The sequence below is a fragment of the Alligator mississippiensis genome, chromosome 3 (genome assembly GCF_030867095.1).
Source record: "Alligator mississippiensis isolate rAllMis1 chromosome 3, rAllMis1, whole genome shotgun sequence".
Lineage (NCBI taxonomy): Eukaryota > Metazoa > Chordata > Crocodylia > Alligatoridae > Alligator > Alligator mississippiensis.
Window position 1 is genome coordinate 201717149 of NC_081826.1, and position 14913 is coordinate 201732061.

The following is a 14913-nucleotide window of genomic DNA, read 5'->3' on the forward strand; positions in this document are numbered from 1 at the left end:
AAATAGTCCAGCATGCATACATTTGACATATGGTGGATGGTAGTGACTTCTATGCAATGTTTTCATTTATTACAAAGACTTTTTACTTTTTAAAATTATGCCCAAGAGAACAGAACTTGCAACTCATACAAGATACTAAAAAAGCATTTCCGACAGCTGTTCCCCACCCCCAAATCAGATCTATATTCCAGAAGATTTATTTTATGGACACAATGTATACAGAGCATAAGTCTGAATTTTTTATAACATTGTGTGGTCATTCTGAGCCCCTGAACTTAACAAAAAATATGCAAAGAGCATTTGACCTGTTGATTTTATAAATATATAGAACCTTTTCTTAAAGTTATTTGCAGAAGACTTTTAGGAAAAAAATACAAATATTTGTAGGGCCAAAGTGCAACAGGGTTACTCTTCTGGCTCCCAGAGCAGTTAAGTTCAGGCAAAATTCTCAGGAACACCAAACAAACTTAGGAACATAAGCTTCATTGAACTCCAATGCTCCTTGTATTTCTAAGTCCCTTCTGTGTTTTTGGAACTTCCATCCCGAGACCACTTCCACAGCTATATTGACTTTAATGATGTCACTGCAGTTCACAAGCAAATAAACAAGAATTGTAAAATTCAGTTTAAAAACAAGAAAAAAAAAAGATTAGATTTGGTTTGTCACCTAAAAAGTATGCAGGAAATTCTTAATTAAATTATTTCAAATCCCACAATTTAAACTACTAACAATTGTAAGCATATAAAGAACCAAGCAGTTTAGTGCCTTCGGGCCAACTTATTAATTAAAAACTTTTCCTATGAAAAGAAAATACATTTTTTTGCTTCTTAATTGGAAATACGAGAGTGTAGTGGTCACAACTCATTTTCTGGATATAGGACCAAACTTGCCAATGGTATCACTGGGCGCATCCTACACAAGACGCTAACTGTGCAGTAACCTATCAATACTGTGGGGTAGCATGTGACAGCACAGACGGTGCTAATACACTACTGCGCCATATTATTAGACTACTGCACAATGTCATTGCTAAAAAGGCATTCACTGGTGCTACTGAGCAGTAACTCAGGTCACTGTGCATTTTACTCGATTGATTATACAAGCACTAAATTAAATGTGCAGTAACCACTGCAAATTAATGAACGTATAGACAGGCCCACTGAGACCAAATCCCTTTTACGAACAAAGTAGCAATGTACCTACAGAAACCAATGGTGAATTTGAGACTGTCAGTCAGACAGTGTGAAGAGATCACAATATAGCACCTGTTGGCTAACTTTAGGTTTAACAAAGCTTCTCATTTTATAATTCAGGGCTTTTGGGGGTTTTTTTTCCCCTTTCTTTCTTTGTTTTCTTTTTCTTTTTACAGTATATGTTGGAAAAAAATTCCAGGGAAACTTCTGCTAATCTGCAGATCAAGGAGGCATAGAGTCAGAGTGCAAAACGCAAAAGACTACAATAACTGCACAATTTTAATTTCTCTCCTGTTCTGTAACTTTAAACTTCTACATATATACATATACAAAAGCCACTCTAACAACTACTCATAATGTGAGCAGCTATAAAAATGACTTTAGCAAGCTAAATCAAATCATGTCTGATAAAAGTTCAAATTTCCTTAAAATCAGATTGCTTGGCCATTAGTTTATCACGACCGTAGAAGCTTTTTAATTAAACAGTTTATTTTAATTCCTCCATCATACACAGAGTATTAAGTTATCCTAACAGAAAACACATATGCCAGTTCTTACAGCTGTGACTAAACAGAAGGAAAACAGGGAAACCTACAAACTACAAGCAGGAGTGAGTCACTTTTGCTTATTAAGTATTTTAGAAGTCGAAACATTTTAACGTTAGCAGGAGTATTGGTACTTACTGTGCCCGGCTCTCTGTCTGCTCCCGTAGTAACCAAGAAATGCACAGACATGCCCGTTCAGACACAGAGGCAAGAACAGAAATAAAAAAGGGGGGAAAAAAAATTAGAACACAAGCCGCGAACAGTTTTAAAATGGCTTTATTTATATAAGTCATTGCACATTCCTAATACAGTGATTTCCTGAAAATTACAGTAATTTGTAAACATGATAGATTTACAGTTTAACCATACACAAAGCCTAGTTCTTTTTTATTTCATGACAGAATAAATTATTTTTTTTTCAAAAATTAGTCAAGTGCAATTTTGCCCGATATTTAAATGCGTACTAAAACTTAAGCCTATCAAACTAAAGTAACAGATGCAGTTATCTAAACCTGTCTTTTAAGCACATTCACCTCAAAATTTAACTTCTTATCCCATCTTCCCTCCCCCACCCATTTAACAACATTACTTTCTTTGAAAAAAAAAAAAAATCACCCAATTATGCAGTTTAACAGTTTTTCATAATATTGTGCAGGCCACTGGTGTTACACTAAGCATTTGCCAGGATGTCAAGATGCCCTGCAATCTAGAAAGCAGGAGACACCTAATGGATCCCCCATTTCGAATACTGAAAACTTCCAAGCTGAATTTTGCTTCAGTGATATAAATGAAGACACGCTTTTTTTTTTGTTTGTTTTTAAGTTTGCCAACAGTTTGTTCTCGTTTTCATTCTATATAACTCGATTTCTTTAGAGATGCACACAATTTGCAATGTGCGAATTTGACAATGTCCTAATCAGGCTTGCCATGCCTCTCACCTCTGTGGTGTTCTGCATCGTGATGCTTCTTGTCATCTTTTATTGCCAAGTGAGACTGCCCACCCAAAGCACTAGAAAGGGCAAGAAGACCAGCACTGCTTCCAAGAGGAGGAATTCCAGGAGGCTGAAGTCCTGATGGGTGTGGTGTTAGAGGCACTGGAGGTCCATGGCCATGGGAAAGATGCTGAGCCTGCAACTGCTGCTGCTGTAACCAGCGGTATTGGTATTCCCAGGAGAAGAATGGATAGCACATAGTTTAGGAGAGAGAGACAAGAAAAAGACTTGTTAGCTATCCAAAATCAACACTTTTTTTTTTTTTTTTTTTCTTAATTCTAGTGATGTCTCCCCTCTTCACATCCCACCACACTGCATGTCCGGTACATACCCTAAACTGTTGCTGTCTGGCAAGATGCCCTCATATTTTTCTCCATAAGCCATAGAACCTAGGTTATTTAATCTGTAGCCTGGATCACAAGAGGTATCCCCACAGTAGACAGTTCAGGGTGGTCTCCATAGCTACAGCTTCACTAGTGGCATTACCAGGAAAATGGTATTCTAGCAGGAACTGAGACAGCTGTCCCATTTTTCATTTAAATCTATGGACCACAATAATCACTTATTCCTGCTCCAAGTACAGCTAAATAATTTAGCCAAAACTCAAAAACCTGTTCTTAATATTGCATCCACTATTTTTCTCAATAGTACTGTAAATGAGGATTTTTTTTAAAGAATATCTAACACAGACAACTCAAAGACCTGCTCCATCTCATATTTCAGCTACCCAGCTAAGGTTTCACCTAAAGCAGTTCAATGTGTACACTATAAACATTTTAGTCCATATATTGAATATTACACACACTCCTTAGAAGGAGCATTGTTACACCTGTAAATTATGAAACTTATCTTAGTTCCAGCTGCATTTACATCAATCAAGTATATAATACATGAACGCATATTGGATCCAGAGTTGGTAGTATTGCCCATACAGAGGATACTACAAAATGCCATTTTAACTTGTTCATAATCTTCCAACAATATCCAGCCAAGCTAATATTTCCCGTGCCAATGCAGGCTACCGGCTGTTATGTCCTGCCCCCCAGACCCCAATTTCAGACATTTTCAAAAGGAAGATAAGGCTTTTTTTTTTTTTTGCCCCTAAAAATTGATCGAACAATCTTCTAACCTTCTCAGCTTAAGACTGTGGAGCCTCCAGCTTGCAGCAGATTTGAAATGTCTCACTACACCCTTTACAGTTCTTGTGTAAAAATCTGTTTCCATATGTTTAAAAGAGGCTTGTAGCTAAATTTTCCAAAGATTTTATTTGATGTAGGCCTGTTTCACCCCATCACTGCTATAGATAAGAATGGATCTTCCTGAAGCTGTTTGCTTCTGGTTACCACAAGAAGCTGAGGAGCTGGACAAAGGAATGGGAAATAGAGCTGTTGCCCTGCTCTTATAACTTGATTCAGGGGATACTAGGGTGTAGACTAAGAAGAGGTTGGGGAAAAAAACTAGGCCAAGAAGCTAGGTTGAGGAGACGGGGGGGAAGCAGGCTAATTTAACATGGAGACTGGGACTGGGATTAAGAGTCCAAGAATGAAGACTGGGATAAATCTTTTTTTAATAGCTAATGAGCTCTGGAGTGATGAAGCTCAGTTTGTTTTTTGATTGATAAGATTATCATTAATAAAGCATATAAATAAAAGTATATAAAATGGTTAAAGGCATATATGGGTTACTCCAATAATAATTGAATTAGAGTTTGTTTTTCCAGGTGAAATCTCTTGAGTAAAATAAAAAAGTGCATTAAAATTGTATATTAAAAGTAGACTTTTGGGTTTTTTCATTAATGTCTTGGAATCTGTCAAATGAGGGGAAGGGAGGACCAGCTAGGTAAAGTAAGAGCAAACTGAATCAATAATCAGAGTGATTGAGGGGAAAGAAGTGGGGCACTGGGAAGACCAGCGTGGAACTGTACCAGAAAGACTAAATTAACTGAACTGATGCAATGCTACTAGAGATTGTAAACTGGAAGAGTTCAGACTGATCTGCGATAACAAAAGCTATTATGAGACTTCTCCAAGACAGCAAGTTATCACAATATTTGGAACACTTGTGAAAGGTTACAAGATTTAAAGCATTCCAGATATTTGATCTATTGCTGTAGATACCTGGATTCTCCAGAGTAGACCAGCTAAAGTGTCCAGGGCTAAATCTAGCTTTACCCTTGGGTATCAATTATGCCCTACATGTTTACTTATAACCCAAAGACGCACATCTTATACCATTTATGAATTCACACAAGCAGAGATGGATGATGTAGAAAGGAGCTTGATTTCATTATTACTACTCTTACTGATCTGTAAGATTTCAAGTTTCCAATTCCTTTCATCTCCACCCTTAAACACTGACCACACACTAATAATAGAGTCCTTATGGAAAATGTGACATCTTTGAGGGCCCAGTCATTCATTACACCTGGCATAAAATTCTTCCACCAAATTTTAGCTTTGATTCCCAAGTCTGAGTCTCTTTGTTGAATATTGAACTTTAGTGTAAAATCTTTATATATTTGTAAAACTTAACAGGTAAAATCTTTTATTTACCCAGCCAACTTAACAATGACAATAAAAATACCTTTTGAAACAGGAATCTGGGGGCAGTTTTTCACATTTTGGTGCTATTTTAATAAAAGCATTTGCATACTAACATTTCAAAAACTAGGACCTAAAGTCAGACTCTTCAATTCTTATTTAGGTTCTCAAAGTGGCAACTTAATTTTCAAAATGAAAATCTAAACTGGATCAGTCACCTATTCCAATTGAGGTTTTCCTTAAAATTAAAGGCCTTAAATAGATTGAGGAGCCCGACTCAAGGCTCACAATTTTCAACGTTTTGAAAGAACAGAAGTAATTTTCTTCTTCATAATACTCTCCTGTGACTGCTATGATTGGCAGCACACTTCTCCCAGGAAACAAGGGCTAGGCAAGTTCCCATTATAAGTCATAAGCAATTTAAGAGCAGTTTAAGAAGCAAGGTGAAAGGTGAACGTGATCTGAAAGGACCTGCCATCTCAATCATTTCTCCTTCTCTTGAATCAACAGCATCAAGCAGATCACATTAGCCTAGCAATCCATACCCTGCATCATTAACACCACTACACTGGCCAGACTAGTTCATTTTTTGACTGTTTTCCCCACCCTTCTTCCAGCTGGCACTGTCACCTGTTGCTCCTTCCTACATCTGGTATTCACACTATCACCTTTCATAACTGGATATAAGAAGGTAAAGTACACACTAAAAACAAAAGGAGAGAGCCTAAAAATGGTATAACAAAACATTATGTGCCGAGGAAGACAAAGGAAGCATGAGCAAGGAAGAGATGAGATAACACCAAGACAACTTGACTGGATTACTTACAGCTAGCATGGCAAAGCTAACTAGAGACAGAGCCCAGTGACAAATGTTTGTCAATAACATCACTAGCCTTCTTGATGAAGATGGCACTTGATTGATTAGGAAAATCAAAGCAGGGGAAATGAGAGGAAGTCATGCTCTTGCCTCTAAAATGAGTTATTCCGTAGGGTCATCTGAATTAGCCAACATGATCTCAGAAGCTTCATGTGGACAGTTAACACCCACAGTAGCATATTAACTGACTGTGATCAGTGCACTGTTCTTTGTTTTGTATTCTATATAAAAAAAATGCTTTTCAGAGTGCAAGGACAAGAGAAAAGCAGGAAAGACTTTCTTCCACTAGCATGATGGCTGTTATTGCCAAAACTGGATAGGCAAAATGCTGTCTTCAATTCCCCTGACAGGTCCCCACAAAAAGTAGAGTGGCATGGGGGACTTGGAAATGGCAGGATGGTGTTTAAAATGGTAAAGCAGTCACAACAGGAGAAGTGCTTCCAGCAGTGCCATGGGAAAAGATTGCTATATAATATGCTCTCCAGAAAGAGTACTGTAGAGTGGTTAGCTGTAGCAGCAGCATTTAGTACAAGGAAACACCTTCCTTCTGCTATGTAAGGACCCTCTGTTAAACCTAACTCTGCCCAGAAAAATTAGGGATCCAAAACCAATTTCAAACAAGAGACTCAATTTGGTCCTCTGTACTACTGGAAGAGCAAAGCAGGTACATGTTTATTGTTTAAATCTACATAATTTTAAAACTGATTTGCTTTAAATGATTACCTGTATACCACTCATGCACCACGCATCTTAAGGCCTTCCCAAGGAATGCATCTACAGCTCACAGCCAAGAGGGCTGCTGTGAGCCATGCTCTGCCCGCTCAGACAGACGCAAGGAAAGAAGGCAATGTAGTCATATTAGACTGGCACTGAACACCGTTCTAAGGCTGCCATCTAGTTTCATTTTCAGGACCTGGACTGGAGGCTGCTAGTACATGTTTCACAGCAACAATCCTAGGCACAGCATAAAGGGGGTGTGTGCGTACCACTGAACACAGATAAAAAAATCCCCACCCATTGTGTCATTTTTAAATAAATAAATAAATAAATAAATAAATAAATAAAAGCCATTCACTTAATTCATTTCCCTAGCAAGCATTACAAAAGCAGCTTATAATGTCCACAAATGGGGAAAACAAGAGTGACTGGGGAGATGCATACTTCCTCTGAATGCTGCTGTTTCTGCACACCAGACATTCACCGCATTAGATCATAGTAACAATTATATTACTCATATAATCACTTTCCTGTCATTTCAAAGACACTAATGTCTGCTCTGTCACCTTTTAAGCGCTCAGCAATAGAGAGAGATAAAAAATAAAGAAGTCGGCAATAGTATCATGGTCCACTAGGCATGCTCATTAGCACTCAATTAAAAATGAGACACCTGCCATAAGAAATGTGCTCAGAGAAGGATGAGTAACAGGTCTGTCTTACCACCAATTATTATCATTACTTGCAGAGCAGGAGCTATGTCCGGTTTCTGGGGGGAAAAACGTGCAATGATGCATTCACAAGCAACTGCATTGTGGTAATTAACCACAGTATTGATTTAAAGAGCATTTCTAATCCACACAGAACTGCTTTGTTATCCAATTCCCTCCTCCCCCCCCCCAGTCAAAGTTCTTATTTTAGCAAAAGAATAATTCAGTTTATTGTTCATAAGTAGTATTAAGCAGGTTTTATTTTGTCAAAAGTTCTGCCTCTAAATTAAAAAAAAAAAAAAGAGGTTTAAGACAACCATTTCCAGAAAGGGAAAAAACTCAGTTACACTGATATAGTGAGAGGATAATTAATATCTCTAGATATTCTTCACTGCATTAAAGGTACTTACCCACAGCAGAATTCTAACTATTTTTTGGGACATGGACCCCGAAAATCTGGATTCAACTTCCAGCTGTCACAGACTACCTGGGGCATATCAGGAAAATCTCCTTAAGCCTAAATTTTCTATTTGCAAAATGATTTGGAGTTCTTTGCCATCCAAGATACTATTCCGGTTGAGTATGCTTATTCTTATATATTTAATAAAATGAATGACAGGAAAACTGAAAAAAAAGCCAAACCTCATACAAACGCAGTAGCTGCTACTGGTTTTAGTCACTAGAACCATCCTGTGCTCACCAAATCCTATTGCCACATACACACAGTTGTGTCACATCTGTGATAAAAGTACAATCATGTCAGACATAGCAGGCACCCCAAGCCCTTCCCTCTGAAGGTACAGAGAGATGTAACCAATTATAATCAAAGGATACTGATATGAGCTCATAGGATGCAACTGTTGCTTCTGCTCAATTCTGTAATGATATAAGTATAGCCAAATTGCTCCAACCTTGACCCAGGATAAACAAGGGTTAAAGTTAAGTTGATTCAGCTAACTGTATTACTATAGGATAATGAAGACGTAACAGTTATAACAGCTGAGAGGGGGGTCAACCAGCTTAGTCTGATGTCCAGGGTTGGGGTGCCGCAGGTGCTAAGGTGCACAGTTGACAACCCAGAGGTCACAAGTTCAAAGCCAGAGCAGATGTGCAGCCCTGTCAGATCCCAATGAATCTGTGAATTCTGCTGAATACGCTGTCACAAAGACACAGAGAAGGAAGTCAAATAGAAGGTAGGGCAGGATGGCACCTTAGAGACTGAGGAGTGGGCAATTATTTTGGCTGGAGAGCCATAAGAGTAGCCCTGTCCCTTGACAGGTACCTCCTAGTCACCATCTGCTCCTGGTCTCCCTGCACTGGCAAGACTGCAGTTGGAGTACTGCATCCAGCTCTGGGTACCATACTTCAACAAGGACATGGAAAAACTTGAGAGGGTCCAGAAAAGGGCCACCCGTAGGATTGGGGACTTGCAAGACAAGCCATATGAGAAGCTGAGGGACTTGGGCATCTTCAGCCTACAGAAGAAAAGGCTGAGAGGGGACCTGGTAGCGGCTTACCCCTACATCAGGGGAATACATTAAGAACTCAGTGAACAACTGTGCACCAGGGCACCCCTGGGGAAGACCAGGACTAATGGATACAAACTCCTGGAAGGCTGCTTCAGGCTCAATTCCAGGGAAAACTCCTTCACAGTCAGGGTGTCCAGACTGTGGTATAAATTCCCACTAGTGGTGGTGCAATCACCTACCCTGGAAATCTTCAAAAGGAGACTGGACAGTCACCTCACTGGGGTCACTTGACCCCAGTTGTCTTTCCTGCCTAATGCAGGGGGACTGGACCCGATGACCCCAAAGTCCCTTCCAGCCCCTAACAATCTATGAATCTAGGGACCGGAGGTCCCAACCCTAACCTCTGCCACCCAAAATCCATCCCCTTGCCCCTGGAAGTAGTTCTTTGGGGGGGGGAGGAGTTGCCACCTTGAAACTGGAAAAAAAACAAAACAAGTCGGCCATCTACTATAACATATTTTAATTTTATTTCAAAAAATATTTTGTCTCGATGCATGTGCGTTTGTATACTGTATATAGAGGTGATTGCATAATAGCTCAGAAATAAAATCTTACTCTTGTATATTGTGAGGGGTGTCTGTGTGATGGTGCCAGCAGCCTGACACTGCTCCCTGCTGTCGCATGCAGCTCCCAGGACTAACAGGAAGCAAGGAGTGGGGCCCCCACTCCTTTACTGCAGGGAGCAGTAAAGGCAGCCTGCTTCATCACATGGGGCTTCCTCTGGTGGCACAAATCCCAGGAGCTGCATGTGAGCTGCGGGGAGGCCTAATAATGGAACTGGTCCAACCTTGGCTCTTCAGTCCTGCCACCCCACTGGGTGCAGGCCCCAGGTCCTGGGCTCCATGCTCCTGCCAGGCCCAGTCCCATGCTCTGCACTCCTACCCAGCTGCAGCTCCCCCCACCAGCCATTGCTGCCCTACCTGCTGCCCAGAGCAAGCACTGCAGCAGGGACACAAGGAGGAGCAGCTGGAGGCTGGAGAAGCCAAGCAGGTTCCCTGGCAGCTGCAGCAATGGAAGCAGTGGCTCCAACCGGAAGCTGTGCATTCTGGCTGGGGCTGGGGCCCTCCCATGCACGAGGGTGGGAGCAAAGCACGTGGACTGGGTAGGGTACAACTTAAGAGGTGGGTGCCTACACGCCAGATGAAAAATTGCCTGCTGGGCCATATCCAGCCCATGGGCTATACTTTGCCTATGTCTAGACTTTCAGAGAGGCAAGAGCTTTCATAGGCAACAACCTATTTTATCAGACATGGTCACCTGAAGTAAGTTGCTGCCCATGAAAGCTCATGACTGAACCAATTAATCTCCAAGGTGCCACCCTGCCCTACCTTCAGTATTAAAGCTGATGAACTCTCCTGCAGGAGCTCTCCCTCCCCTTCAAAGCAGCTAAAGTATACATTGTTCATACCCTAAGGTACTTATAGCACTCCCAGTATAGTAGCAAATGACTTTATCCTGATCTGTAATGCACTTATCCTCACAACTTTGAAAGGTAGCACAGAACTATCATCCCCTTTAATAGATAGGCAACTGAGGCACAGAGCAGTAAAAGTAATCAAGCACTTAACTCCCATGATCTTCAAAACCCCCACTCAGATACCACCTAATTTGGGGAATGAACCTAAATACCACAGGTACTTAAGTTTTCAACAGAAAAGTTCATCAGGCACTCAAGATTCTGCTTACAGCAAAATCCAAAAGCACCTCAATCTTGGCAGCTCAGTGCTTAGCTTACAACTAAGCTACATCAGGGTCCAAAGAAAAGTAATCCCTTCATCTATTTTACTTGATGGGAATAACCCAAAATCATGCTTGGAGCATGCCTAACACATCAGACTCTGTGCAAAGCCTGGCAGGGATGACACCCCCTTTTTATCCAACAGTTTCACGTGGTTAGAGCCTGGACTCAGGATGGGAAGGACCCATGCTCAATACCATCCCAACGCTGGAAGGAATTTGGTCAGGAGACTGCCCTAATCACCAAGTTGTAGGTTACTCTAACTCGAGGCATTTGAACCTTTTCTGTTGGTTTCACACCTGTATCAATAACAATTTATCTACCTAAAACCGAATTTGTCTTTATTTTCTTTTTGCAAAGGATGTCTGAAGCCTACCAGCTAAACAGTGTGCACCTGCTGGCTGGCATCACTTTGCCTGACATAAGAAGAGCAGTGGCCAGTAGGATCAAGACAAACTGAAGATGCAAGATACCTGCTGTACAACCGTTAGATTCATAGATTGAGGCCGGAAGGGACCTTCGGGACCTGGTAGCAGCTTACTACTCCACAAGGGGTGTATATCAAGGGTTTGGTGAGCAACTGTTCACCAGGGCAACCAAGGGGAAAAGCAGGAGTAATGGCCATCCCGCAGCACACAAACATCTCAAGTCCCGCAGGAACTTCCTTACCAGCACCCAACCTCTCAATGCCTCACCAAAGGAGACACCACTAGAGATGTGGAACGAGAGGCTGAAAAAAATACCCGACAGGGCAAAAAAAAAAAATAAAAAAAAAAAATGTACATTCCAGTGACCAAGTCCTTACGCCAGGGGCTGAAAAATCACAGCAAAAGTGGTGATGTTTCAGCCATTGCACACTGGAGTTGGATGTTCCAAGGAACTAATGAAGAAGTGGGGTATATCATTGGTTCAACTGCCTGCAACTGTGGCACAGAACTCCAGACTATGCAACACCTGCTGCTCAAAGGCACATGAAAGATCTTGCAAAGTACAATAAATAAGCGTGAGCCTGTGTAACAATATGGTCAAATGTGGTGTAGACACATGAGGACTAGTTTTATGAAGGAGATGAATCCACATCCGAGAACAGGCCAGAGGATGGTGATTTGGGTACTCTCCTCAGAGCCAAGAGACCTATGTGGGTTAGAATTTTCCTCAGCTAAAAAGGTGAAATAAGCCTCGGTCTACAATATCCATAGTAAGTGGTCATGCTACACAGTTACTGGATAAAGGCAGCACATGCACCATCACCACCAAGCAAAGATGTAGGTGCCTAACTAGGAGCAGGTTCAGGGCTATCAATGTCAAAGGGATGGAGTCACATTCCTGAAGCTCAGAGTAAGGCAAAAACTTAAGATACAGATAAAATAATTGTCTTTAGCATTTACTACTGGCTACATCTGCCAACATGCCAACTGCCTGAAATCCCATTCTGAGCTACAAAACTTTCCTCACCCACATCCCTCCCTGTCCCCTTTCCCCATTTGCTATACAGGGGGACTAGGCATCTAACTCAGTGCTGTGATTTCCACTCTAACAGCAAGGCATTTAAGACTTTCCGTGGACTGAAACCTACATGATTTGCTCAAGATCACGCAGACAATCTGCGACAAGGTTACCCAAGTTCGAGGCTAGGATCCTTAACCATGGGCCCACCATCCACCATAGACATATTACATATACCAGTGCCTGCAAGATGTCCACAGAGATAACAAATGCAAACATTAGAATGAAACTAACTTCTTGTTGTGGCAAAAAGATTATTTTATATTTAAGATGACACCTCCTTCCTAACCTGCTCTGGCCACCTTCTGCTGCCTCTCCCCCAATCCTGTCTGTCCATACAACAGGAAGTTTCAAGTGCTCTATGCATTATGACAATTTTTCCTTCCATCTCTTTGCCAAGTCAAAGAAAAAGCACTGTGCCTCAGCCTAGTTACTGCAGTAATATGGAAGTTCTTTCCTTATTTGCTTTATCCAACCTCATCTAGAAATGTGATAACATAAGCACTAAGTATCAGATCCCCTTAACACTAGATAAGAAAAATAAAGCTCCCCTACATTTTCATGTCCAGTACCTAGCTATTAAAGTGACTGATACTCTATGAGCACTAAGTTGCAAAGAGTAGTTAAGTTAAGGCAAACAAGAAGAGACTACCAGCTCGAAAGTTCTCACCTTATCATCAAGGATCCTGGTTTTCACCGTTTAAAAATCATTACTTCTCTAATTTAAAAACATTGCAAATTCTCTGATTAAAAAGCCCCAAATCTATGTTTTTCTGTGATTATAGAAATAGTGGTGTTTCATTTTAGTTATGCATTTAACACAATGTTTTATTGTTTCATTTACAATTTTAAAGCAATTTGGAAACCTACCAGTGCCTCAATCATTATAATAAAATAAATTATAAATACCTATATTTTGGCATTTGATTTTGGTTTCATAATGACAGAAAATCAGAGCTCCCCCCACCCCCTTCACCAGGACACAGGTCCAGCTTCGGGCGTGTCCTCCCCACCCACCACCACTGCTTTGTGATACTGTGCAGCCCTGATATGCTGGTGTCCCTGGAGGTAACTTTCCCCTTCCCTCCTTCCTTGCAGCTCCTCACCCCCAGCTCCCCAGTGTATGAGGAAGAGAGTGGGAGTGTGGAGAAGGGGGGGGGGGGGGGGGAGGTATGTGGGCACAGGCAATATGGTGGAGGGTGCAGGTGCCAAACTCCAGATTTTGCATGAGGAGGCCATGCTCCCCCCCACCCTGATTTCTGAGCCCACAGCAGGGCACAGGGCTGTAGCTGGGCCAGACCAGCTCTGGGCAGGAGCCACCTCCCAGCAGGTGGGACCTGGCGCAGAAGGGAGCGCTGTACCACCATGACCAAGGTGTGGGTGCAGACATCGGGGGGGGCATGTGCCCCCCCTGTATTGCCTGTGCTCCCACCCCCATAGACTTACTTGAAGGGAGCTGTGGGAGCTGCTCTCCACCACCCTGCCTAGCTGCCATGTGCATGTCTACGCACACACGCATGTGGCACTCCATGCCCCCTGCGTTCCACTCTCCGCAGCACTAAACAGCCCCTTGCAGACTGGAACTCTGTCAACCTGCAAGGGGAAACCCACTATTTCCAAGGTTTTTCCCCCTTAAAGGAGAAAACCTGTGTTTTTCTGCAGCAAACAGAAAACTTGGATCCCTGCTTATTATTCTCGTACAAGACAGTTACATTCAATTAAATGAACTCTGTGTGTAAATAACTGTACAAATGCTACTTAAACACCCATTCCTGATTATTATTAGGCACATCCAGTAGGCTGATTTTACACCAAGCTTCAAAAGTAACTATGACTAATATATGTTCATTTGTTCCTACACAGTAGTCCACAGCCCAGGGCCACTACTGAAAATAGTACTATTTTGGGTTTCTGTATCCCAGCTACGAATCCATGAAGAAAAGGACCAGGTCACAGAAGCATAAAACGTGAGGTATGCTCAGCAGTCTGAACAAACTTTCAAACACAATTTTTTCCTTATGCAGTCAACCCATAAATTCTATTTGTGCCTTAGCCTACCTCCTAAGCCACCACTCAATGCAGCATATATGAAAGAGCAATACTAGGGCAGTAGTTTCACCATACAAGCCAAAGCCTGATGAGTATTTAAAAAGCTGGCCCTGAGATTAACACTTCATGCTATTCTGGTGAAGTTGAAGAGTAGGCGAGTTTACATTGTTCTATTGCCAGATTTAGGATGCCAATTGTGGTATCCTTTTCCACAGCCAAAGGTAGCATTTGTGCTACCTTATATACTAGTTGAAGGTAAATCACTTTTTAACCCCAAAACTCGATGTATAAACTATGAACAAAGTTATTTTACCCAAGCTATCTGACAAAAAATAAGCTTATCTAACTAAAACCAAAAGGACTACTCTACAGACCGTAAGAAAATTAAATGACTATATGATATATTCTACATGGGCTTTTAAATAGTTAAATCACCTTAATACCCCAACACCTTCCTGTAGCACATTAAATGCATTTGTCGCATGGGATTCATACGTTTTGACAGGATCCAATTTCCTT

General features: G+C 41.4%; 1 protein-coding gene across 7 annotated transcripts in view; it reads right to left on the minus strand.

Moving 5' to 3' along the window:
- TLE1 (TLE family member 1, transcriptional corepressor) overlaps positions 1-14913 on the minus strand; it is a 91539-nt gene that overhangs the window by 34784 nt on the left and 41842 nt on the right. For 4 of the 7 annotated variants that reach the window (XM_014608710.3, XM_014608709.3, XM_059724810.1 and 1 more), the window contains exons 7-8: positions 2678-2882; positions 1878-1894 (exon numbers count right to left, since the gene is read on the minus strand). The exons of the other annotated variants lie outside the window; for them this stretch is intronic. In XM_014608710.3, coding sequence (XP_014464196.1) covers positions 1878-1894; positions 2678-2882 — 222 coding nt within the window. The remainder of the gene's footprint in view (positions 1-1877; positions 1895-2677; positions 2883-14913) is intronic. 7 annotated transcript variants of the gene reach the window in all.